The 23,895-nt window shown below is 49.0% G+C and overlaps 2 protein-coding genes across 58 annotated transcripts in view; both read left to right on the top strand.

The window, feature by feature from the left end:
* The window catches only part of CELF6 (CUGBP Elav-like family member 6), a 34,945-nt gene extending 28,414 nt beyond the window's left edge, over positions 1–6,531 (top strand). For 2 of the 18 annotated variants that reach the window (XM_078333569.1, XM_002753307.6), the window contains 10 exons: positions 985–1,113; positions 1,222–1,301; positions 1,466–1,609; positions 1,729–1,861; positions 1,958–2,107; positions 2,340–2,402; positions 2,649–2,729; positions 2,816–2,959; positions 3,879–4,034; positions 4,919–6,531. In XM_078333569.1, the coding sequence (XP_078189695.1) occupies positions 1,008–1,113; positions 1,222–1,301; positions 1,466–1,609; positions 1,729–1,861; positions 1,958–2,107; positions 2,340–2,402; positions 2,649–2,729; positions 2,816–2,959; positions 3,879–4,006 (1,029 nt within the window). In that variant the 5' untranslated portion in view covers positions 985–1,007 and the 3' untranslated portion in view covers positions 4,007–4,034; positions 4,919–6,531. Of the gene's footprint in view, positions 1–984; positions 1,114–1,221; positions 1,302–1,465; positions 1,610–1,728; positions 1,862–1,957; positions 2,108–2,248; positions 2,403–2,648; positions 2,730–2,815; positions 2,960–3,878; positions 4,035–4,918 lie in introns of those variants that run through there. The other 16 variants (XM_009005196.5, XM_009005198.5, XR_013520797.1 and 13 more) reach the window with 15 other exon arrangements.
* Positions 6,532–19,858: 13,327 nt separating this feature from the next.
* Positions 19,859–23,895, top strand: part of PARP6 (poly(ADP-ribose) polymerase family member 6) — a 33,082-nt gene continuing 29,045 nt past the window's right edge. For 10 of the 40 annotated variants that reach the window (XR_013520792.1, XR_013520790.1, XM_078333561.1 and 7 more), the window contains exons 1-2: positions 19,944–20,027; positions 21,211–21,474. The gene's annotated coding sequence lies outside the window, so the exon portion shown is untranslated. Of the gene's footprint in view, positions 19,905–19,943; positions 20,110–21,210; positions 21,475–23,895 lie in introns of those variants that run through there. The other 30 variants (XR_013520794.1, XR_013520791.1, XM_078333564.1 and 27 more) reach the window with 5 other exon arrangements.

Genomic DNA, 23,895 nt, shown 5'->3' with positions numbered 1-23,895 from the left:
ACAGCAGGCTGGACCCCTTTGCCCCAGGCTCCCAGAGTGTTCCTGAGGCCTAACTTGCTGGATGTGGAACAAAATGCTGGTATCCAGCCCCAGCTCTCCAGCTGTCTTCAAGGGACATGGGCCCAGCTTGTAGCCCCTTTCCTGCATCTCTGCCACTCCCATAGGAGGGAAGACCTTCTTTCACCCATAGAAAGGGTGGACACAGGGAGGGATCAGACTGGTTCTCTGATGGCAATCCAGGTCTACAGGCAGAACTTGTTCTTTCATAGCATGAACATTTGGGGAGGCATCAGGGCAAGAGGACAGGGGAATCAGAAGGAAGGACACAGAGAGGGCACTAAAACTTGCTGACAGGACAGGGTGGTGGAGGGTAAGGATTCTTCATGCCAGTGCGCAGTGACTGCGGATGAGGCAGTAGGATGAGAGGCCTGTTTTCTGTGCTGTTTCTAAATCCAAAACCCTCCTTGATTTGAGCAGGAAGGGGCATTGATTCTAGCCAGCGCTTCCAGGCTGGCCATCAAGGATGTACTTCTTTTCTCTGGATCCAGTCTGAATAGAAAGGCTTTCCCCCTTCCTTAATACTGCAGATTTCTGATCCGAAACAGCATTTTCCAAACTCTGAGAACAAAAAGGTCAAACATGTGAAACAATGCATGTATCACAATGCAATTGTGTAACAATGCTGAGAGTGATGCAGCCAAAGATATCAAGACTGCATCACTCTCAGCAAGAGCAGCCCTGAGCCTCTCTGGGTTTCCCCAGGACCCAGGTTTTCCTGATGGAAAGCTGAACTGAGTTCCCTTCTTCAGATCCCTTCCCCAGATCCTGCCCCTCAATGAAAACCAACCCCGGAAGCCCAGGGCCTTCTCACTCCCTCTGCTTCCCAGAGTGAGACTGGTGAGCTGCCATCCTAAGTTTCTCAGGCTACTCTCAGGGGTCTAGGAAGATTTGGGGTCCCCAGGTCATTCCTGGCTTTGTCCCCAGAGGACCGAAAGCTGTTTGTGGGGATGCTGGGCAAGCAGCAGGATGAGGAGGATGTCAGACGCCTGTTCCAGCCCTTCGGCCACATCGAGGAGTGCACGGTCCTGCGGAGTCCTGACGGCACCAGTAAAGGTGACCTGAGCTGACCGCGGGATTTCCTGGTGACCCTTCCTCACTCTGGGCCACATGACTCTTTGGCCCCTGTGGCCTGAGTCACCCCCTCCCTCTGTCCTGCCCCAGGCTGTGCCTTTGTGAAGTTCGGGAGTCAAGGGGAAGCTCAGGCGGCCATCCAGGGTCTGCACGGCAGCCGGACTATGGCGGTGAGGGCGGGTTCCCCGGGCTGAGGGTGAGCCCATTGGGATGGGGACTGGCTTCTTCTCCCCACGTGCGCTCGGTGCCCCGGGAAAGGAGCTGATGGGGAAGGGCCATCAGGGCCGGGGCCAGGGTCAGAACTGGTCACCACGGCCTTCCCTGCCCTGCTTAGGGCGCCTCGTCCAGCCTCGTGGTCAAGCTGGCTGACACCGACCGGGAGCGCGCGCTGCGGCGGATGCAGCAGATGGCCGGCCAGCTGGGTGCCTTCCACCCGGCACCACTGCCGCTAGGGGCCTGCAGTGCCTACACCACAGCGGTAGGTACCGGACACCCGCGTGCGAGGGCGCGCAGGTGGGTGGGCCAGGCCTGGGACTGGGAGCCGGGGCAGTTGTCCGCCCCTTGGCCCTCCACTCCTGCCCATCTTTCCTCGTAAAGATCCTGCAGCACCAGGCGGCCCTGCTGGCGGCGGCACAGGGCCCAGGCCTAGGCCCGGTGGCGGCAGTAGCGGCCCAGATGCAGCACGTGGCAGCCTTCAGCCTGGTGGCTGCGCCTCTGTTGCCCGCAGCAGGTACCGCGTCCAGGGACGGGGTCGCGCCTGGGAGGGGCCAGCGAGGCGGGGCGGGGCAAGGCGGCTGCCTGATTCTCCGACCTCTTCCGCCATCAGCAGCCAACTCTCCGCCCGGCAGCGGTCCTGGCACCCTCCCAGGTCTACCGACGCCCATCGGGATCAATGGATTCGGCCCTCTGACCCCCCAGACCAATGGGCAGCCGGGCTCCGACACGCTCTACAATAACGGACTGTCCCCTTACCCAGGTGGGCGCCCCCCCCCCCCCGCTGCGCTCAAATCCCCCCACCCCCAGAATTGGAGTGGGAAGCGGGGATGGGGGCGCATAGTGGGGTTGGGCCCGGCTTCCCTGGGAAGAGATCCCTCTCCTTCCCTGCTGCCTTTCACAGCCGCCCTCTACCCCTCACACTCTCTGAGCTTCTCACCAACTCTGCTCGCCCGCCTGCCTTCACCATGGGCCGTGCGCCCCTCTCTCCCCAGCCCAGAGCCCCGGCGTGGCTGACCCCCTGCAGCAGGCCTACGCTGGGATGCACCACTACGCAGGTTTCACTTGGCGCTACGCGGCCTGGGGGAGGTTGAAGGGCCCCAGAAAGAAATAGGGAGATTTGTGGGGGATTTAGACTCTGTTCCAAAGAGTTGATCCTCCCATCCCTCTACCCCCAGAACGACCTCTCTTGGGGTGAGGGTTATGGTGGACTGGGCTGAATTGGTCAAAAGCGACCAGGCAGATGGGGCCCTGATCGGGGGACGGCTCCTGGGGATCACTGCCCACTTCCCCTCTGTCTCCAGCAGCCTATCCGTCGGCCTATGCCCCGATGAGCACAGCTTTTCCCCAGCAGCCTTCAGCCCTGCCCCAGCAGCAGAGAGAAGGTGAGGGACTGAGGGCTGGAGAGCAGAGCCTTGGGGGGCTGGACTCAGGGTCCCTCCCCTGAACCAGCCTGCTACCGTTCCTGCAGGCCCGGAAGGCTGTAACCTCTTCATCTATCACCTGCCTCAGGAGTTTGGTGATGCGGAACTCATCCAGACATTCCTGCCCTTTGGAGCTGTTGTCTCTGCCAAAGTCTTTGTGGATCGAGCCACCAACCAGAGCAAATGTTTTGGTGAGCTGAGAACCTACCCCTAGGCCTCTCCCACCTCTAACTGTTAAGGATTCCCTACAGATCCTACAGTTGTCCTTCCATAAGGCAGTGATTTCCTGAGGTTCAATGTATGGCACAAAATGGGGTCACAAACCAGTGACGGGGCTTAGCTCAGGCCAAGAACAAACCTTGGTCGGGCGCAGTGCCTCATGCCTGTAATCTCAGCACTTTGGGAGACCGAGGTGGGCAAATCACTTGAGGTCAGGAGTCTGAGACTAGCCTGGCCAATATGGTGAAACCCTGTCTCTACTAAAAATACAAAAATTAGCAGGACATGGTGATGTGTGCCTGTAATCCCAGGTACTCAGGAGACTTAGGCAGGAGAATGCCTTGAAACCAGGAGGAAGAGTTTGTAGTGAGCCAAGATGGCACTGCTGCAGTCCAGCCTGGGCAACAGAACAAGACTCCATCTCAAAAATAAAAATTAAAAAGAACAAACCTTATTTCAGGTTTACCTGGATGATCAGGTGTCCACCAGGAATGTGCCCAGCTAGGTCAGGGCTTTGGAGTCTGGCCAGGGCAGGAGGAGTCTGGCTCTGAGACCAGAGATCCCCTCCAACTTCAATTGTGGTTCTGAGGACCAGAATGGGAGCGTGGAGGGAGACAGACAACCCATGCCAGGAAAAACACAAAACATCCCAATCAACACCCTGACCCGCACACACACTCAGAGTTGCCTCCCATCCTTGTAAGAATCACCCCTTTAGGAATCTCAGGCCATCTGCCTATGAATTTATATCCATGTGTGTACACAAACAGTGGAGGGGTATGTGTTTGATGGAACTGGCTTCAGGGGGCTGGAAGAGGAGGAGGCTGGTAGAGAGAAAGGAGGCCCTGCCAGGCAGAGTTCCCAGCTAACCTTTTTGCCCACACCCTCCAGGGTTTGTTAGTTTTGACAATCCAACTAGTGCCCAGACTGCTATTCAGGCGATGAATGGCTTTCAAATTGGCATGAAGAGGCTCAAGGTGCAGCTAAAGCGGCCCAAGGATGCCAACCGGCCTTACTGACCGGCTCTCACCGGCCAGCCACAGAGAGGTGAGTCTCTGATGGACCCCAGGCATGTGGCGCCTGAGTGATGACGCCCTCCCAGCTTTGATGCTCCTCCTTTTGGGACCTCAGAGGCACCCACCTCTGAGATAGAAAGAAGAGGCAGGAGATAGGAGGAATCCTTAGATGGAGACTTTGTGCTTTTCCTTCAATCCAAGGACTGAGATCAATTAGGCAACATTCCTGCTCTGCAGACTAGGAGAGACCATCAGAGTCTTTCTGCCTGGGGAAGCAGTTCTACTCCAGAGATAGCTGATGGGACTAGAGAGCCTGTATGTGGGGAGGGTTCAGGAGGCTGGAAAATGAGACTAGAAATTTGGGCCAGTTTTCAAGAGTTTGAAAGGCCGTGAGTTTGGACTTTATCCTGAAGATGAGAAAGAACTGTCGAGGAGTTTAAACAGAGAAAGAACTGGAAGTAAGGGCTGTTATAATGGCAGTGAACATGGGGATGGAGAAAGAGAAGCAAACATTCTTCAGAGGTAGAATCTGCAGAGCATGGTGGGTGATGGGGGGAGAGATGGGCCAGGTTCTTCTACCTTTTTAGCAAGGTCATGGGTCCATAGGATGCTACCTGCAACTTTTAGAGATTTTCTGTCTCCAAAGGCCCACAGGGCCCTGCCTCACTTTGAGCTACCCCAGGAGCTTCCTGGAGGGGATGTGGGGTTGGGGTCTCCCGCTCAGGATTCAGGGTCTGGTTTCAGTGGACCAGCCTGCTGCCTGGGCCCTGCTCTGGCCTTGCTCCTTGGGAAGAGGGGTCCAGCCGCTCACCTGAGATGTCACTGATGGGAGCAAGCTGCTCTTCTGGTCTTGCCCTCCAAGGTGATTTTTGCCTTTCCCCCCCTTCCTTCTTATCCATGAATACTCAACAACAGAAACAGAAGAGTGAGAAGAAAGGAGAGAAAAGCACAGAAACGCTTGAGCAGCTCTTCCTGAAGGCGCCGCTGCGGATGGAGGTGGATCGGACCCAAGGCTGGTGCCTGGGGCTAAGGCCACGCTAAGGATTGTTTTTATCAAGTGGGTTGTTCTGTGCCTGCAGCATAGAGCTCAGGCTGGCAGAGCAACTAGGGCTGGCTGAGGAGTGACTGTCCAGGGGAACTAGCAGAGGGCGTTGGGGATGCCAAGGGCTTCTCCACTGGGGAAGCCCAGATTTACTTCTTTCAAAATCATATCATTCCTTAGAGTTTAGGGACCAAAGGACTATTGCTTTTTTAAGAATATATATATATCTATATAAATTAAAACAAAGAAAAAAAGAGAAGCAAACAACAACAAAAAAAGACAGTATAGAGTCTCATAAAAGCTGCCTTTAAATATCCCTAGGAGACAGGGTGAAGGAGACCTTTGACAGTGCCAGCCTAGGCAGAAGGAGGCTGTGGAAAGATTGCTCTGTGTCTCATTCCCTCTTAAGCCACTCCCCCACCCTGCCCTTTTAAAAGTAATTAAGAATTTGAGATCTAGGCTCACATGCAGGTAATGAGAAAGTTATGGATGGAGTGAACTCGCAATCCATAATCCCCAAACTCAGAGTGCATCCCGGAAGAGGCCCCAGGCGGAGCTCAGGCCTGACCTGGTCTTGGCCATCCCAGGAGGCCCCCTAGCCAGCAAGAGTGGGACTGCCTTTTCTGTGGGACCACTGCTTCCCCAAGCAGGAAGAAAGAGGGAGTTCTGGCCACCTGCGCCTTTCCCTTGCCAATCCAGGTAGACAGAGGCCCTGCCTTTGGCTGAGCTGAGACACCTCCTGTTTCCCCTCCCCTTGAACCAGTCCTAGTGTCCCCTTGCTTCAGGCTACCTTCTGTCTCTTAGTCTAAGTTTGCCCACCTGTAAAGTAGATTCAGGATATCTGTAGAGGGCTGTGACAACAGACTTAGAAGGTTTGCTACTGTATATACTGCCATTGAGAAGGGGAAATTTTTCAATATGTAGAACCTTCAGAATTAGAGGTCCCTCTTTACCCCGGACCTGGGAGGGAAGTAGATGTTTTGCCAAAATACTTCTTCATTCCTTTAAAAAGTACATCTTTCCTATGCAACAGTGTCTCACATGTGCTTAACCGAGGTGCTTCTAGTTGGTGAGCAGTGTTGAGCTTAGAAGTGGTGTGTGCTCTGTCTGTCTGTCTTTGTCTGTCTGTTGTATACAGTGGGTGCCATATAAAGCTGATCAATGGTGGTGCTTCCTGCCTGCTTCTGTGAGATGGGCAAAAGATTCAGCTTAGAATACCATGACTCACCTTGTCTTGGTCAGCCTTTTCTGGACCTGCAGGGCCTTGCACATATTTTTCCCAGGAGGATTTCCCCTCCACCCCACAGACATGAATCAGCTTAGTCTGAGGCCCCAGCTATGCTGTGTGGGGTCACTCTAATCCCCAGATGTTGCTGAGGCTGAAGGCCTCTGATCTGATAACACATCAGATAGCAAAAGATGTGGGGGTGGGGTTGGAGGGCTCCTCCTTCATAACAGTTTCTAAGAAAACTTGTTCCCACCTGTTCCTCTGTCTTTGACTCATTTTTGGAGGGAATGGGAATGAAATATAGATCTGGCAATAATATTACCAGGTAAGGTGTGGTGGACATCCACAAGTATTTTCCAACTGAGAGAAGAACCAGAGGGAATGTGTACACCAACACAATGCTGACTCCTAGAGTGACCACCCTGGAGACAAATAGAGACATACAGTACCTGCACCCTCAAACTGATATTCACATGGAGGCTCAGAGTTCCCTCAGGCTAGCTGCTAAGCACTGTGCTACATGTTGGGGATCAGGCATGTTCCAAGGACCCAGAGTTAAGGGGAAAGAAAGACAAAGAATGCAGTTATAATGGAGGGCCATAGGAGGTCTGTGCTCACAAGAAGAAGAGCACCTAATTCAGACTTTACTGGCGGGGGAGATCTGTGAAATACTTTCTGAAGGAGATGAAGAGGGGGAAGTCTTTAAGGAAGAACTGGGGCTGGGCATGGTGGCTCACGCCTGTAATCCAAGCACTTTGGAGGCCAAGGCAGACGGATCACCTGAGGTTGGGAGTTCAAGACCAGCCTGACTAACATGGTGAAACACCATCTTTAAAAAAAAAAAAAAGAAAGAAAACAAAAGAAAAAAAGGGGGGCGGGGAGGAAGAACTGTGACATTTAGACAAAGCCATTTAGACAGCTGCATCATTTTGGAAAACTATATTTATTACCAAGAAAGAATAATGATTACCATTTATTCAGCGCCTGTTGCATGGCAGATAATGGGGACAAGACAAGACCCTTTTCCCGTGCCTAACTCTGCCCTGAACCTTACCTTGATTGAGTCATGTCAAGACACTTGAACCAAAATGGCATTTAGAATATCTTGCTTCATACTTCAGAGTATGGGCCAGGGACTGGCAGACTGTGATTCCAAAGCTTCAAGAGTTGACATGGTCTAAATCAGGGGTTGGCAAACTGGCTTGTGGGCCACATCTGGCTTGTGGCCTATTTTTGTATAAACTACAAAACTAAGATTTTTTTTTAACATTTTTAAAGTGTTGTCAAAACAAAACAAGAAAGTGAAGCAGTGACCATACATGGCCCACACAGCCTAAAATATCTATCTTGTCCTTTAGACAAGATATGCTGACCCCTGGTAAGATCGTGGAAGACTTATATAATGTCTGATGAGTTTGATCAATATGGTGTTTGTGTCTCTCTGTGTGCATGTATTAGTCTGGACCTTTTCAGTTGCAAGTGTCAGAAACCCAGCTCAAACATGTTTAGGCCAATTGGAAACGAATTGGTTTACATAACTGATAAATCAAAGGCTGTATCTGCCCTGAAGCATGGCTGGATCTAGGGGTTCCGAGGATGATGTCTCCATCTCTTGGCTCTGCTTCCTTCCGTATGTTGGCCTCATTAGTTCTAGTTCTAAAATCCCAGGGAGGACTTCGGCCAGCTTTGGACACATGCCCACCACTAGGATGGAAGAGTAGGCCACCATAATTGACAATTTCATCAGGACTGTGTGGAGGGGGAGAAATGGGTCCCCAAGGAAGGGATGGTGGGCAGATAAATGATATGCATCCACTATATCCCACCTTTTATTGCATTCACCTATACTTTCCCTGACAAACAATTTCAAAAATGTGCCTGCCTGACAATGCGATAATCTTAGACCCAAAGAAAACCACATTCACCGATTTCCCAATGGGAGATAAAACAGAATCACAGGGCTGGGCACGGTGCTCACGCCTGTAATCCCAGCACTTTGGGAGGCTGAGGCAAGCAAATCACCTGAGGTTGGGAGTTGAGACCAGACTGACCAACATGGAGAAACCCTGTCTCTATTAAAACTACAAAATTAGCTGGACGTGATGGTACATGCCTGTAATCCCAGCTGCATGGTACATGCCTGTAATCCCAGGCAGGAGAATTTCTTGAACCTGGGAGGTGGAGGTTGTGGTGAGCCAAGATCGTGCCATTGCACTCCACATTGGGCAACAAGAGAAAACTCCATCTCAAAAACAAAAAACAACAACAACAAAAAAAACAGAATCACATCCAGTTGCTTTATTGAGTCCTCAGTCCAGGGTTCCTTGGTGATGGGCAATTCCTGCTCAGGTCTGGATATGACTTCTTAAGATTTTACAATCTATGGGTAAAAGATAAACTTAACTACCCCATACTTGCCTTATAACCAATGTGAAATAATGGAGGGAAAGAGGATAACAATTTGCTTTAAAGAGATGGGTCTTGCTCATAGTGGCACATGCCTGTAGTGCCAGTTATTTGAAAGGCTGAGGTGGGAGAATCACCTGAGCCTGGGAAGCTGAGGCTGCAGTGAGCTGTGATTGCTCCACTGCACTCCAGCCTGGGTGACAGCGTAAGACCCTGTCTCAAAAAAAAAAAGTAAAAAGTTCAAAGAGAATGCCTGATGAGCAACTTTTGTTATTGTTCCCCTCCCCTGATTTGTGTCTTTTTCTTTAAAAGTTGAGCCTCTCCTTTGTTCCCCCAGAGCACTCTCCAAAATAACCTGAAGCATGGCCAGGGTTACAGTCCTCAACCTTGGCCCAAATAAACTCTCCATATTAAAAAAAAAAAGGCGATGGGTCTTGCTAATGTTTTCAAGGCTGGACTTGAACTTCTAGCCTCAAGCAATTCTCCTGCCTCTGCCTCCTGAGAAGCTGGGACTACAAATACCCACGATTGAATAATTTTTAAATTAAGATGGGTTCTTGCTCTGTTGCCCAGGCTAGATTTGAACTCCTAGGCTCAAGTGATCCTCTCGCCTCAGCCTCCTGACTAGCTGGGACTACAGTTGCATGTCACTGCACCTGGCTGTAATAGTTTTTTTAAAAACCTTCCATCTGGAATTGGAGAGAGGAGAATACAATGGTCACTAATCTACAGCATATAAAACATCCTCTGGACAGTGGAGTGAATTTCTTGGTCAACAAAACCTATTGTTTTTGGTCCTTTCCACTGGGAAATGTCTCCTTTGTCCATTGTTCTTTATGGACATCCCTAAGAGGATGGACCATTGGAACTGAAGCATCCCAATTCCCTTTTGACATGGTTTTGACTTTATTTATTGAGACAGAGTCTTGCTTTGTTGCCCAGGCTGGAGTGCAGTAGTGCAATCTCAGCTCACTACAACCTCTGCCTCCTGGGTTCAAGCGATTCTCATGCCTCAGCCTCCTGAGTAGCTGGGATTACAAGTGCCCACCACCACACGCGACTAATTTTTGTATTTTTAGTAGAGATGGGGTTTCATCATGTTGGCCAGGCTGGTCTTGAACTCCTGGCTTCAAGTGATCCACCAGCCTCGGCCTCCCAAAGTGCTGAGATTACAGGTGTGAGCCACCGGGTCCAGCCAGTTTTAGGTTTAAAGACTACCTTAGAGATTCAGCATTCCCAGATCTTTGTTTGTCAGTTGTGAGGATTCTCTGATTCGTGGGCTTTCTGTGAGCTGGTAACCATGATCAGAAATCCATTGATAATGTCCTGCTCCACGAGTCTCAATCTAGCTCATGTGATTTCTGTGTCTTAGCAACAGGTCACACTGGCCATTCCCCTACCCCTCAGCTTCATGGCTTCCATAATGGCCTGTCTATGGTGGTAAGTCAACCTTAATCTGCTCACTACCCACAAAGAGAGATTACCCATTCAACACTTGGCCTGCTTATGCTCTAGTGATCTTGGTCTTGACCAGACAGTCAAAATCCCTTAGCAGTGCTGGCTCCTAGGCCTCAGCCCCAAGGAGGTGCGTAGGACAGGATGGAAGCAACCAGTCAAGCACTCTTGGGCCAGGAACCTGCAGCTTGCTGTACTCCTCGGGCTCTGACTATGGCCCATTATTACACTGAGGCCACATTATCAAAAGACTCCTCAGGGGAGTCTATCAGTTGACACGGAATTCGGGGAGCCCTCTGAGAAGCTCTAGAACTTGGGCAGAGTCTTCAGCCTCCAGCAGAGCCCCTAGAATGAATTTCTCTTGCTGGATGCAACCTGGGTGTCTTGGATGTAGGGAGAAAAGCCCTCTGGTCTGAGATAGGACCTCTTAGTAACCTCTGACCTTGAAGCAGCTCTGATTTTGCTATGTGCTCTGACCAGACCTGGGGGCTCACCCCGGCCTCAGTGGAGCAGAACATATATGGAATACCTTCCAGAAGAGGGTGCTATGGTGAGATCACAGAATCTCACTTGATCCTTTCCAGCTTGGGCTGTAATCCTTGAGCAACCACTGTCCCGATTGCACTTGCCTCCATCTTGACATAGCCAAACCCAGCAGGGACTCAGAGGCTGTTTCTGGCCTCTGGGCCTCCTTCTATGGCCAGTATATTTGCACAGTTATGTTACACAGCCCTGTATTATTTGGAAGAAACCCCATGAGATCAGGGAGCTAAGAGCCAACGTGGGCCATGCAGCTGCCCTTCCAGCCTGCAGCCTGAGCCAGCTGGATCTGCAAAGAGGTGGCCAAGTCTGTGCCAAGTGAAAACTAAGAAGGGGCAGAGGGCCACACTTTTTCTCTGCAGCCCCAACTCCAGACACAGCTATTATGGCAACCTCTGCCCTCTAGAAACCTGGGCTGACCAAAGCCTTTGACTGGCCATCTGTAGAGGGGGCTCTGAACTTCCAGACTCTGGCCTCCTGCCCTCTAGTTGCCTAAAAGCATAAAACTCAGACGCCAAAACAGTCCACAAGCCTGGCTCTGGCTTTTCCCAAGGGATATCCCAGGTGCTCAGCATAAAACGCAAGAGAGTGAAAAGAAAGCCTGTGGAATGAGCCTCAGCCTCCTGGGGAGTAGTCCTGAGATGGCCTGACCCGGTGACCGGACACTGGACTCCTGAGAGGAAGCCAGCAATCTGGGCTGGATTCCCTGCATTCGAGTAGAAAAACTCAGCTGTGTCCTCAGAACCTTTATGTTACCCCACTGTTGGGACTTAATATAGGGATGGGGGCTTTGATTTTGTCTCCATATCTTAGCCCAAGTACTCTAGAAAGCAGATTCTGAGGTACGTGCTGACATTTTTGGGGGAGGTAGAAGTCCAGGATGGTGAAAAGGAGAAGAGATGAAGGCAGTGGGAGATGATGCAGTACTATGCTGGCTGCCACTTCGCATAAGCCATGAGGAGAGAGCAGGTCACCTGTCAGACTTGTTTGCCAAGCACATGGTGTTTTCAAGGAGAAATCGCATCTTGGAGCAGTTCACCAAGGGGAGATTTGAAAGGGAATTAATGCTTTTTTTCCCCTCTCTTCTCCTGTTTTCTGTTGGCCAAGATGCCATCCCACAAGAAGCTAACTCCCCTGCACCTCTCAGTGGCATCATTTGCTCCCTGGGTGGCTGCTGGGAAGTCAGCTCCCATGGCCTGCTGTGTGGCATTTCTACTAGAGACGTGGAAGTAGAAGGGCTGCTTAGCACAGGCAGGGGGCCAACCAAGAGAGAGAAAGAAGGAGGTGGCTTAGATAACCCAAGAAGATGCATGAAGTTCGTGCCCAGTACATCCCATTCTCTCCCAGAGGATTCACGGCCAAAGTCTCCAGGCACCAGAACCCCCAACACTGTCTGGATTCCAAGTCAAATACATCTTATTTATTTTGGGAGGAAAGGGAAGCATTCAGGTTGGAGGATCAGAATTCTCCCTTTTTTTTTTCCTGGAAATTTCCAGACCCTTAACTTACTCCAATATTTCCTACTTCCTACCTCTAGGCCTTTGTTCTTACTCACTTTAGCTTGGGGAAAAGGATTTGGCCTTTATAGTCTACACGATGCATGATTATTTGACCTTTAGCAGCCTGGATTGCTGGTCAAAAGCAGAAAAGGTGGCCTGGCGCAGTGACTCAGACCTGTAATCCCAGCACTTTGGGAGGCTGAGGCAGGCAGATCACGAGGTCAGGAGTTCGAGACCAGCCTGACCAACATGGTGAAACTATGGTCTACTAAAAATATAAAAATTAGCCGGGTATGGTGGTACACACCTGTAATCCCAGCTACTCAGGAGGGTGAGGCAGGAGAATCTCTTGAACCCAGGAGGCAGAGGTTGCAGTGAGCCGAGATCGTGCCATTGCACTCCAACCTGGGCAATAAAGACTCCACCACAAAAAAAAAAAAAAAAAAAAAAAAAACAGCAGAAAAGCCAATTCTGAACAAAACTGTATAGTGTTTTGATTCTGTCAGCATGGAGGAAAGTCAAACTGGAGGACCTTATTGAAAATCTCAAGAAGAGGTCAATGTACTCCAACAACCAAATGGCTTTTTTTCCCAGTGCGTCTCTGAAATCTCCCTTTGATAGATACATGACTTGAATCTCAAGATAAAATAGATGATCACTTAACCAGCTGGTTTGATACCAAATAGCGGGGATTTCCAATTTCCCAGCCAGGTGGAGATCTCCACTGCCTCAATTTCACTTCAGTGCCATCAGTTCAATTCTTCATTCCATTTCTGTATTAGGACTGATTTAATAGCAACTTAGAGGAACCAAGATAAACCAGCTTAAGCAAGACAAGAACTGAGAAGTGTGGTGGTATTACTGACCTCAGGCGAGGCTGACCTCAAGGGTTCAGACAATGTCATCAGATCGCTCTTATTCCATTTCTCAGAGCTCTGCTTCCCTTTATGCCTCGGCTGCATTCTCTGTCCTGTGGCAGGGAGAGCTGGGTGCCCGCAGTTTCAATCTCATATCCTCTTAGCACATTGACCTAAAAAGAAAGAGAGCTTTGAGCAGAAGATTATGATTGGCTTTACTCAGGTCACAAACCCACACCTGAACTAATGACTTTGGTCAGGATGATGGAGTCCTTCGCCTGGCCTGATGGGTCATGCATCCATCTATGTGGGGTGGAAGCGGGCAGGAGGTGGTATTGGGAATGTCAGCCGCACTAAGTACTAATACTTACAAAATATAAAAGTTTGTCCTGCATGGCCTGTAACAATGTATAATCTGGCCAGGCTGGAGTATAGGATGCATGTGAGGGGTGGTGAATCAAATAGGGTCATATCTGTAGAAAGGGTATATTTATCCTGAGAGTAGTAAGGAGACATTGAAGGGTTTTATTTTTATTTATTTATTTATTTTTTTCAGACAGCGTCTCACTCTGTTGCCCTGGCTGGAGTGCAATGGTGCAATCTCAGCTCACTGCAACCTCTGCCTCCTGGGTTCAAGCAGTTCTCCTGCCTCAGTCTCCCGAGTAGCTGGGATTACAGGAGCCAACCACCATGCCTGGCTAATTTTTCTATTTTTAATAGAGATGGGGTTTTGCCATGTTGGCCAGGCTCTGGTGAAAATTATTGTTGAAAATATTGTCAGTGGAAATTTTGGGGAGAGGTCGGATGACACCAGATTTCATTACTGACCTCAAGTGATCCACCTGCCTTGGCCTCCCAAAGTGCTGGGATTACAGGCATGAGCCACTGGGTCTGGCCCATTGAAGGGTTTCAATAGAGGAGTGACATGACCAAATTTGAATTTTAGAGAGATCCATTAAGCAGCTAAGTGGAGAACAGATTGGAGGAGCAGATACTGGATAAGGAGTCTATGAGGAGGCAAATGCAATAATTCTGGTAGGGAGAAATAGGAATATAAAGGAGGGATTGATTTAAGATGTATTTATTTGCTAACACTTGTAATCTTAGCACTTTGGGAGGTCGAGGTGGGAGGATAACGTTAGGCCAGGAGTTTGAGACCAGCCTGGGCCACATAGTGAGACCCTATTTACTACTCCCCAGGAGGCTGAGGCTCATTTCACAGGCTTTCTTTTTAGTCTCTTGAATTTTCTGCTGAATATCTAATATATCCCTTGGGAAGGCCGGGCGCTGTGGCTCATGCCTGTAATCCCAGAACTTTGGGAGGTCGAGGCGGGAGGATCACGAAGTCAGGACTTCGAGACCAGCCTGACCAACATGGTGAAACCCTGTCTCTACTAAAAATACAAAAATTAGCCGGGTATGGTGGCAGCTGCCTGTAATCCCAGCTACTTAGGTGGTTGAGGCAGGAGAATTGCTTGAACCTGGGAGACAGAAGTTGCAGTGAGCTGAGAACACGCTTGGGTGACAGAGCAAGACTCCATCCCAAAAACAAAAATTCCTTGGGAAAAGCCAGACCCAGGCTTGTGGCCTGTTCTGCCTTCTGAGTCTCAGTGCTTTCAGGCAGCTAGAGGGCAGAAGGCCAGCATCTGAAAGAAAAAAAAAAAAAGAAGAAGAAGATGTATTAAGATGTAAAATTTAGGATGTTTATAAGGTGAAATTGGTTCTGTTTAAATAAGGATGGGAAAAGTCTAAGATGCTTTCTTCTCAGGGTTCAGGCTGAATAAGCCACAGGTGAGATTTACTAAGCTAGGAACATGAAAGAAACACAGTAAGAAGATGTTTGCCTATGTAATATCCAAGTGAAGTTGTCCCAAAGACAACTTGTCCAAAGGCAACCTGAAACTCAGGAAGTACAGGATGGGAATATAGATTTGGGAGTTCCAGTCTATAACTGTGTGTCACGCAGGCGGATTTAAAAAGAGCCATTTGTTTAAAGGGCACTAGGTGGGTCACAGGATTGCCAGGCAGGAGACCCAAGCTTGGAAAACAGGCAGGAACAATGAGAGGCCAGTCCACCAGAGCGCAGGCCAAATTCAGATGCCAGAACCAGCCCCTCAAAACCACTGCTGCTGTCATCATTATTGGACACGGGATGTCACCGCCACCAGTACCCACACCATGAGAGTCCCTGGGCATGGGGCAAAGCTGACCCTGCCCTCCTGTCACCATTGCCACTATTTCTCTGAATCATGTGCTCCAGAATCTACATTTCTGGATGATGCTTGGCCAGGCCTACATCACATGCCTCTGTCTTAGCTAGAGAGCTGGGGAAGTACAGATCCAACCTTTTCAGTATCTGCCATGACAAATGGGCTCTGCTTACTTCCAAGACTTGTAACATAAGAAGAAGATTCAGTTTCTGGGCAACCCCAAATTACCGAGATCTCCTTCAAGTGGCCATGGAGGCCACCTGGAAGAGCAAAAAGGGGAGAAATGGGTGTGGGCTGAACTGCTTCTATACTTAAGTAGGGAATGATAAGGGAGTATGATGAGGATACTGTGAAGGAGCCATATAAGGTGTAGGAAGAAATGGGATGAGTATAACCCATAGGAGCCAACAGAGGAAAGGGTTGCAGGGTCAGAATGATCAACAGTGCCAAATGACACTGTGTGGTCAATTGCAGGGGCAGGATAATTGACAATGCCAAATGACACTGTGTGTCATAAATTAAGCCTGAACATTTCCAATGGATTTGTCCATTTGTAAGTCGTCTGTCACTTTGGTGAAAATATTTTCAGTAGAAATTTGGGGGAGAGGTCAGATGACATCAGATTTAAGGAACAGTCGAAGACAAGGAAGTGGACAGGGAGAGTATAGACTACTCCTAGAAGTTTAGCTGAAGGTAAGAAAAATTAGTAGCGTGGCATATGGGATTCAAATTAGATTTTCATTTTAAGGTTGGGCCCGTTGATCAAGTTTATATACCAAGATCAAAGAGTAGGGGAGAGGAAAAAGTTGAATATAAATGAAAGAGAGAGGTAAGTGAAGGAGTAAATTTCCTGAAGAGGCAAAAAAGAATGAAATACAGATCATAGTGAAAGGATTAACTTTGTATTTGAAGAGAGATTTCTCGGCTTCGGAAATAGAAAGGATGGGAGAGATTCCAATGTTTGGAGGGGACAGAAAATTGAGGCAGTTCCCCCATGGCCTTTTTTTACTGAAGAGAGCTTGCTCCATTGCTGAGGCTGAAGTGCAGTGGCATAACCACAGCTCACTGTAGCCTTGAACTACTGGGCCCAGAAATCCTCCTGCCTCAGCCACCCACTTAGCTGGTACCCATAGTCCTTTTTTTTTTTTTTTTTTTCTGTGAAGCAGAATTGGGGATGGTGGGAGAGGCTGACATGTGGAAGGGTTACTGGGTACACTGAGGGTTCTGCTGCGGAGACAGTGAATTTGTAGGAGTGCTGTACTAAGTGCACATTAAGTTAGCTTATGCCATTTACTTTAGATGGAAAGTGACTCCTAGTCCCCCAAGATCAAAAGGCCTCAGAAAGTGCCAGGGTCAGTCATGGTGGCTCACACCTGTAATACCAGCACTTCGGGAGACCAAGATGGAGGATTGCTTGAGCCCAGGAGTTCAAGATCAGCCTGGGCAACATAGGGAGACCCTGTCTCCACACAAAATAATTTTTTTAGTTAGCCAGATAGGTTAGCGCATGCTTGAGCCTTGGAGGCTGCAGTAGGCAATGATCACAGCACTGCATTGCAGCCTGAGTGATAGAGTAAGACCCTGTCTCAAAAGACAGGAAGGAAGGAAGGAAGGAAGGAAGGAAGGAAGGAAGGAAGGAAGGAAGGAAGGAAGGAAGGAAGGAGTAAGGAAGGAAGGAAGGAAGGAAGGAAGGAAGGAAGGAAAGAAGGGAGGGAGGGAGGGAGGGAGGGAGGGAGGGAGGGAGGGAGGGAGGGAGGGAAGGAGGAAGGAAGGAAGGAGAAGGAAGGAAGGGAGAGGTGCCTGAGAATCTGACAGGAAGCAGAGAGTAGTCTCACCATTTCTGGTCTCTGCCTCTCCATGCTTCATTCTGTGTCCCCAGATGCTCTTTTTCCTTTTCTCCTTCATCATAGCAGGTGGATGTACCATAGCTCCTGAGTCTATGTCTCTTTTGCTTAAGAAACCAGTCCAGTTAGAACCATAATCTCTCAGCTCTAATCCCAGATTTTTAGACGAGAACATCTGCTTAACACAGCTTAGATCAGGAATCCACTTTCAGTTCAATAAACTGCAGCTAGAGTGCCAGGGGTCACACATGACAAACATGGCCCTGGGGACTGTGGATACAGAGTAGGGGTGTGGAAACTATAATTCCCACAGAATACGGTTCATGGCCTAGACTAACCTAAAATGGTGTCCACTCACAAGTTCAAGTGTGCTGGATTGGGTGATTTCTTTTATCCTGGTTTAGAATGGGAGACTAGAGAAGGTAGATAGCTGGCATGATCCAGGAGTGTGATTTTTACAGAGTAAGTACAAGCATATTAACAAAAATGTGATTGAAATGACTGACCAAAGATCTGGACTGGGTGGGAAAAGAGGTGAAGCCTGGAAGATACTGATAAACTCTGAGGCGGTTGAGATTCATGATGAATAGAAGAGCTGGTGATATGCCGGGAAGAGGGAATCCGAAAGGGGATTGAATACCAGAGTCTGACTTGTCACTCAACATGGGCACAATGCTTATGTTCAAACACTGCAAGACACACATGGCTCTCAAAAGCTGTTATGGGCCCCTTGAGGGTGCGTTGTTTTAGAGAACAGGCCCAACTCCTTCCCTTACTACTCTGAACTTCTGCACTCTGAAACCAAGGCTGTATTGAAACCGAGGCTATATTGATCCCTCACTCTTTTCAGTTACTATAAGCAATAGGTGTAACAAACTAATACTGACACAGTGTTGTGGCCCAGGCTGAGTGGCAAAGTGAGCAGGGGTGGACATCAAAAGGGAAAGGAGTTAGAAAGGAGAGGCTGAGAACGTGCGAATGTAAATCCACAGCAGCAACAACAAAAAGTTCACTGGGGAAACTTCTGAGGCCAGCTTAGGAGGGATAGAAATGACATGTTTCTATTACTCAAGGCCAAAGCCTTCTTTGTGTGTGCTGTGTCCAGCTACAAAGAGGGAGTGAGGGAGCAGAGTAGGTCTAAGATAAGCCTTTTCCCATTAGTGCTGATGGAAAAGAGGGGCATGTGGAAGCCCCAAGACTGATAAGAATGAAGAAGGTCCATTCATGTCTAGGGTTAATAACCGCAATTACAGCTTCCATGTGCTGACTGCTTCCTAGTCCCAGATACTCTGCTGCTTACTTTACACGGATTAGTTGGAATCGGATGAAATGGAAGGTATTTGACTATTTATAAACTACAAAAATAGCAGTTTCATACAGTTCAGCCTGATACTATCTCAGTTCATCCTCACCACAGTGGCTCCATGAAACACGTATTACTGTCTCCACTTCAAAGAGGAGAAATCAGACTCAAAAAGTGAAAGTCTTTAAGACTGCACTATTAATAAGTGCTGAACAAACCCAAGCTTCAGACCCAGATCGACTAGAAGGCCAGGTGCTTTCCATCGCGCTGCAGCTACCAGGGGAGCAAATGAGTTAAATGTCAGAATTTTATTTTATGTATTTATTTATTTATTTATTTGAGACTCTCCATATTTATTTGTTTGTTTGAGACTGAGTCTCTTCTTTCTTTTCTCTCTCTTTCTCTCTCTCTCTCTCTCTCTCTCGACTGAGTCTCTATCGTCCAGGCTGGAGTGCAGTGGCACCATCTCAGCTCACTGCAACCTCTGCCTCCAGCTTCAAGCAATTCTTCTGCCTCAGCCTCCCAAGTAGCTGTGATTACAGGCGCCCGCCACCACGCCCGGCTAATTTTTGTATTTTTAGTAGAGATGGGGTTTTGCCATATTGGCCAGGCTGGTCTGGAACCCCTGACTTCAGGTCATCTGCCTGCCTCGACCTCCCAAAGTGCTGGAATTACAGGTGTGAGCAACCGCGCCCAGCCAAATGTAAGGATTTTTTTTTTTTTTTTGAGTAGGAGTTTTGCTGTTGTCACCCAGGCTAGAGTGCAATTGCACAATCTCGGCTCACTGCAACCTCCGCCTCCGCCTCCGCCTCCTGGGTTCAGGCAATTCTCCTGCCTCAGCCTCCTGAGTAGCTGGGACTACAGGAGCGCACCACCATGCCCAGCTAATTTTTGTATTTTTAGTAGAGACGGGGTTTCACCATGTTGACCAGGATGGTCTCGATCTCTTGACCTCGTGATCCACCCGCCTCGGCCTCCCAAAGTGCTGGGATTATAGCCGTGAGCCACCGCGCCCGGCCAATGTAAGGATTTTTAAAAGCCGGAGGTGTTTGACTTCCATTAGGGAACCAGAGAAACCTGCAGTCAGCAGGGCCTCAGGACTTCCCATTCAATCTCTCATCTGTCGGCTCGAGCCTCCAGCAAGGGGACTCCCTCCCAGCCTACAAGCAAACCGGGTTGCCCTCCCTGCTCATTCCTCCCAACCACACGGGGCGCCAAATGCAAGCATTCTCCTCTGGAAGGCTCTCCGCACACCTTCGGAGTCCCTCTTCCTTCTCCACCTCCTCCCCTACAAACGGCGCAGGCGCCACCCCCAGCTCCGCGCCACCCCCAGCTCCGCACCACCTCCCGACTAGCCACAGTCGCGCAGGCGTCCCAGGGCTGGCGTCGGCGGCAGAGGCGCGCCCAGGAGTAGGCCGCCAGGCTGTTGGTCAGGAGCGGGCCACGTGCCATGGTGTCACCGTGCGAGTGTGCGCAGAGTGGCTGAGCGCGCCCGTGACGGAACGACGAGGCGTGGGGTGCGCGACCTCGCCCGCCAGGCCCGGCCCCCGCCCCTTGGCCCCCCGCTCCGCCCCCGCGGGGCGTCCCGGGCCGCTCGTCTCGTCGGCTGCGGCCGCGCCCGCGCGCGGCCCGGGGTCGCCGTGAGTACTCGCAAGGCTGGCCTGTGGGGCCGCGCCGCGGGAAGGGTGCGGGGCCCGCCCCGCCTCCGCAGGGGTGGACGAAGTGAGGGTTCTGGACCGGGAGGTTCTGAGGGGCCCTCCTAGGCTGGACAGGCTTCACTCAGGCCCGGCGGCCCGGCAGCACAGATCAGGCACAGAGAGTCTTCCCTGGGGAGGCAGGTGTTGGGTGTCTTTGGGGTCTCCAGGGAAACCCTGGAGAACAGCTGTAAGTGCTTCCCCGAGAGAGGCTTCAGGGCCTGTCCTGGAAGCACGGGTATCGGAGAGTATTTTCCGGGGCAGCCTTGTCCTCTCTCCCTACGGCATGCCCGAGATAGCGCTAACCTGCCGGAATCGCCCCTTGATGGTTCTTCCCAGCAGTCTTTGTTTAGTGGCCTAGTCCTGAGAAGGGAGCACATGGGATGGAGCGGAGTAACCTCCTCTTCCAGGGCCACAAAGCCGCAGCCCAACCCAGAATTTAAACGTTGAGTTCTGAAGCTGCTTTGGCTAGCTAGATGTGAAGTTGTCACACCCAAAGAAGCGCCCATGGACCTAGGGGAAAGACCCCTGTGATCCAGACTTGAGGCTCATTTACATTTGTCTTATTCCCATAGAAATTGATAAAGTGTTTACCTGCTGAGTTTACCACCTTCTCTGGATACTCATCATATAGTCTATTTTTGGCCCAACTTCTTTTGAAAGGTCCCATTCTTTACCTCATTTAGATAAATCAGATGGGTCTTTCTTGCTTAATTCATTAACAACCTAATTAATTATATCCACATCACATGAAGATTAGAGGTAATTAGGACCTGTCCAATGTCTTTAAGTCCCGGTCCTTCTGTACTCCTAATCTTAAGTCGCTCGACCTCTGTAGGCCTAAGCATTCTATGCGTAACATGAAAGCTTTGAATTAGGCCACTTTTCCTGCTTATTTTTAAAAAAGTGTTTGTGATGCTGTAAATTCCATGACCCACCAACTTCCTTTTCCAGCTCTTCACCTTTTAAATCCACGTTGCATCTCTTCAGAGGAAAGGGCATTGAGAGTAGAGGGAGCAAGTCTTTTTCACTAAAGCAGCCCTGTTTGAAAAAGCTGGTAATCTCTGAACTGTCTCTTCCTTGAACAAGAAGAAACTCCCTCTTAACTACCTTTTTCTCTTTGTGATAGCAGCAGAAACCAAGCAGCAACAGCCCTTGGAAAGAGGCTAAATTTTTCTTGACTTCTGCAACGACAAAAACCGTGAAAAGTTGGCACTTCTAGCCTAACGCTGCCGTCATCCTGTCACTCACCCCAAGACAACCCAGGCTGGAGATTTAGTGCCTCCCTCTTTACTCCTCTGTGATCATCCAGATCAGCACTAGACTGTTGATTTGCAAATTTCGCAAACCTCGCCCCAGATCTTCACATTCTGGTTCTCAGCTGCTCTTGAAGGTGAATGAAGTTTTGCTTTTTAAAATCAATTTTGTGTGATTTTTGTCTATGTGTAGAAACATTTAGGCTATTGTATATGTCTTTCATTTGACTTAAGCATCCAGCAGAGGATTCATTCATTCATTCATTCACTCATTCAAGAAATGTGTTAAGGGACTAAGAATATATATAAACTGAAAACAGTCAAAGCCTCTGCCACCAGAGGCTACCTTCTGATAAACATTGTATATGTTAGAACATGCTAAGTGGAAAAAACTAAAGCTGGGAAGGGGGATAGAGAGTGCTAGTATGTGGGTGTTGGGGTGTTGCTATTTTAATAAATGGGATGGTCAAGGTGGCTTTTGAGCAGAGATCTGAAAGAGTGAAGGAGCAAGCCATGTGGATGTCTGGTGGAAAGCATTCCAAGAAAGGGGAACAGCAGGGACAAAGGGTGGGAATATGCTTGATGAGTTTGAAGAACAGCAATGAGGCAGTTGTGCAGTCTTGATTAATCTTCCTGTTAACATTTAGAGTTGACTCTGAGTACCTTCTAATTTTTAAAAAAAACTTTTTATTTTGAAACTTTTCAACTTTACACAAAAGTAGGGAGGTAGGGATTACCAAAAGACCCTCATACATGTCATTTAGCTTCATCAGTAATCAACATTTTGCTGTTTGCTATATTTATTTCTTCTGTTCTCCTCCCTGCTTTTTTTGTGTATGTGCCTGGGTAGTATTTTAAAGCAAATCTCAGTGATCAGGTCATTCTATTTCTGAGAACTTCAGTTACAGTTTCCTTTTGCATGTTTCTGAGGGATCAGGCAACACTATCAGCTGGAAGACTCCTATGCTGACTCTGCTCTGACATTGTGCCTTTTGTCCCCATCCTGGCTCAGTTATCAGACTTAAGATGGTATCTAAGGAATGGACCACAGGTCCTTACAAAACACAAGGATCTAGAAGAACAGTGGTTCTCAAATTTTATGTGTCAGAGTAACTTGGAGGGTGTGTTAAAACACAAATTACTGGGTCCCATTTCTGGAATTTCTTCCTTTTTTTTTTTTGAAAAGGAATTTCACTGTTGTCTCCCAGGCTGGAGTGCAATGGCATGGTCTCGGCTCACTGTAACCTCCACCTCCCAGGGTCAAGTGAGTGTCCTGCCTCAGCCTCCCGAGTAGCTGGGATTACAGGCACTTGCCACCACACCCAGGGTTTTACCATGTTGGCCAGGCTGGTCTCCAGCTCCTGACCTCAAGTGATTCGCCTGCCTTGGCCTCCCAAAGTGCTAGGATTACAGGTATGAGCCACAGTACCCAGCCATTTCTAACCCATTCAATAGGTCTTAAGAGGAATCTGAGAATTTACATTTCTAACAAGTTCCTGGATGATACTGATGCTGCAGGTTCACCAGCCACAATCAGAGAATCACTGATCTGGAAACCTGACATTCAGTAGAACTGTATTAGAGACCAGTCAGGCGTGGTGGCTCACACCTGTAATCCCAACATTTTGGGAGACTGAGGCGGCAGATCACCTGAGGTCAGGAGTTTGAAACCAGCCTTGCCAACATAAAACTCCGTCTCTACTAAAAGTACAAAAATTAGCCAGGTGTGTTGGTGGGCACCTGTAATCCCAGCTACTTGGGAGGCTGAGACTGGAGAGTCACTTGAACCTGGGAGGTGGAGATTGCAGTGAGCCGAGATCGCACCATTGCATTCCAGCCTTGGTGACAGAATGAAACTTTGTCAGGAAAAAAAAAAGGAACTGTATTAGAGACCAAGAACACCTCTGTTTGAAGTTAAAGTAGATTAAACTGAGATATCTGCAAAGCTAGTGACTTGCTGATCTAGAGAGCAACAAAAAGGTTTTTTAGCCTGCTGTTAGGGTAGCTTTGCTGTCTTCAGCCATTATAAGCCTTCATAATTTAGCAGATGAAGTTTTTTGTTTTGTTTTGTTTTTCTGCTATACGTGGAGGTTTTAGTGGGGCCAAAAGTTGTTAGTATAGGATTAGGAGTCTGCAGGATTAGAAGCGAGCAGGGAACTGTATATGAAAGGGCTCTGGATTAAGTGTTTTTCTCAGCATTTTTTGGGATAATTATTGCATTTTTATTTGGGAAGCAGGTTCCAAGATGACGCTAAGGCATTATTTTGGCAATGACAACTGAGATCATAGCTGCCAGAGGATGTTCAGTGTTGTTGAGGACTTTGAGATGGAGTTTTTGCTCTTGTTGCCCAGGCTGGAGTGCAGTGGTACAACCTCGGCTCACTGCAACCTCCACCTCCTGGGTTCAAGCAATTCTCCTGCTTCGGCCTCCCAAGTAGCTGGGATTGCAGGTGCCTGCCACCATGCCTAGCTAATTTTTTTGGTATTTTTAAAATAATGAGAGATGGGATTTCGCCATGTTGGCCAGGCTGGTCACCTGACCGCAGGTGATTCCACCT

Source organism: Callithrix jacchus, chromosome 8 (assembly GCF_049354715.1).
Source record: "Callithrix jacchus isolate 240 chromosome 8, calJac240_pri, whole genome shotgun sequence".
In the NCBI taxonomy this organism is placed as follows: domain Eukaryota; kingdom Metazoa; phylum Chordata; class Mammalia; order Primates; family Cebidae; genus Callithrix; species Callithrix jacchus.
The sequence above is the reverse complement of the archived record's forward strand: the minus strand, read 5'-3'. Positions and strand labels throughout refer to the sequence as shown.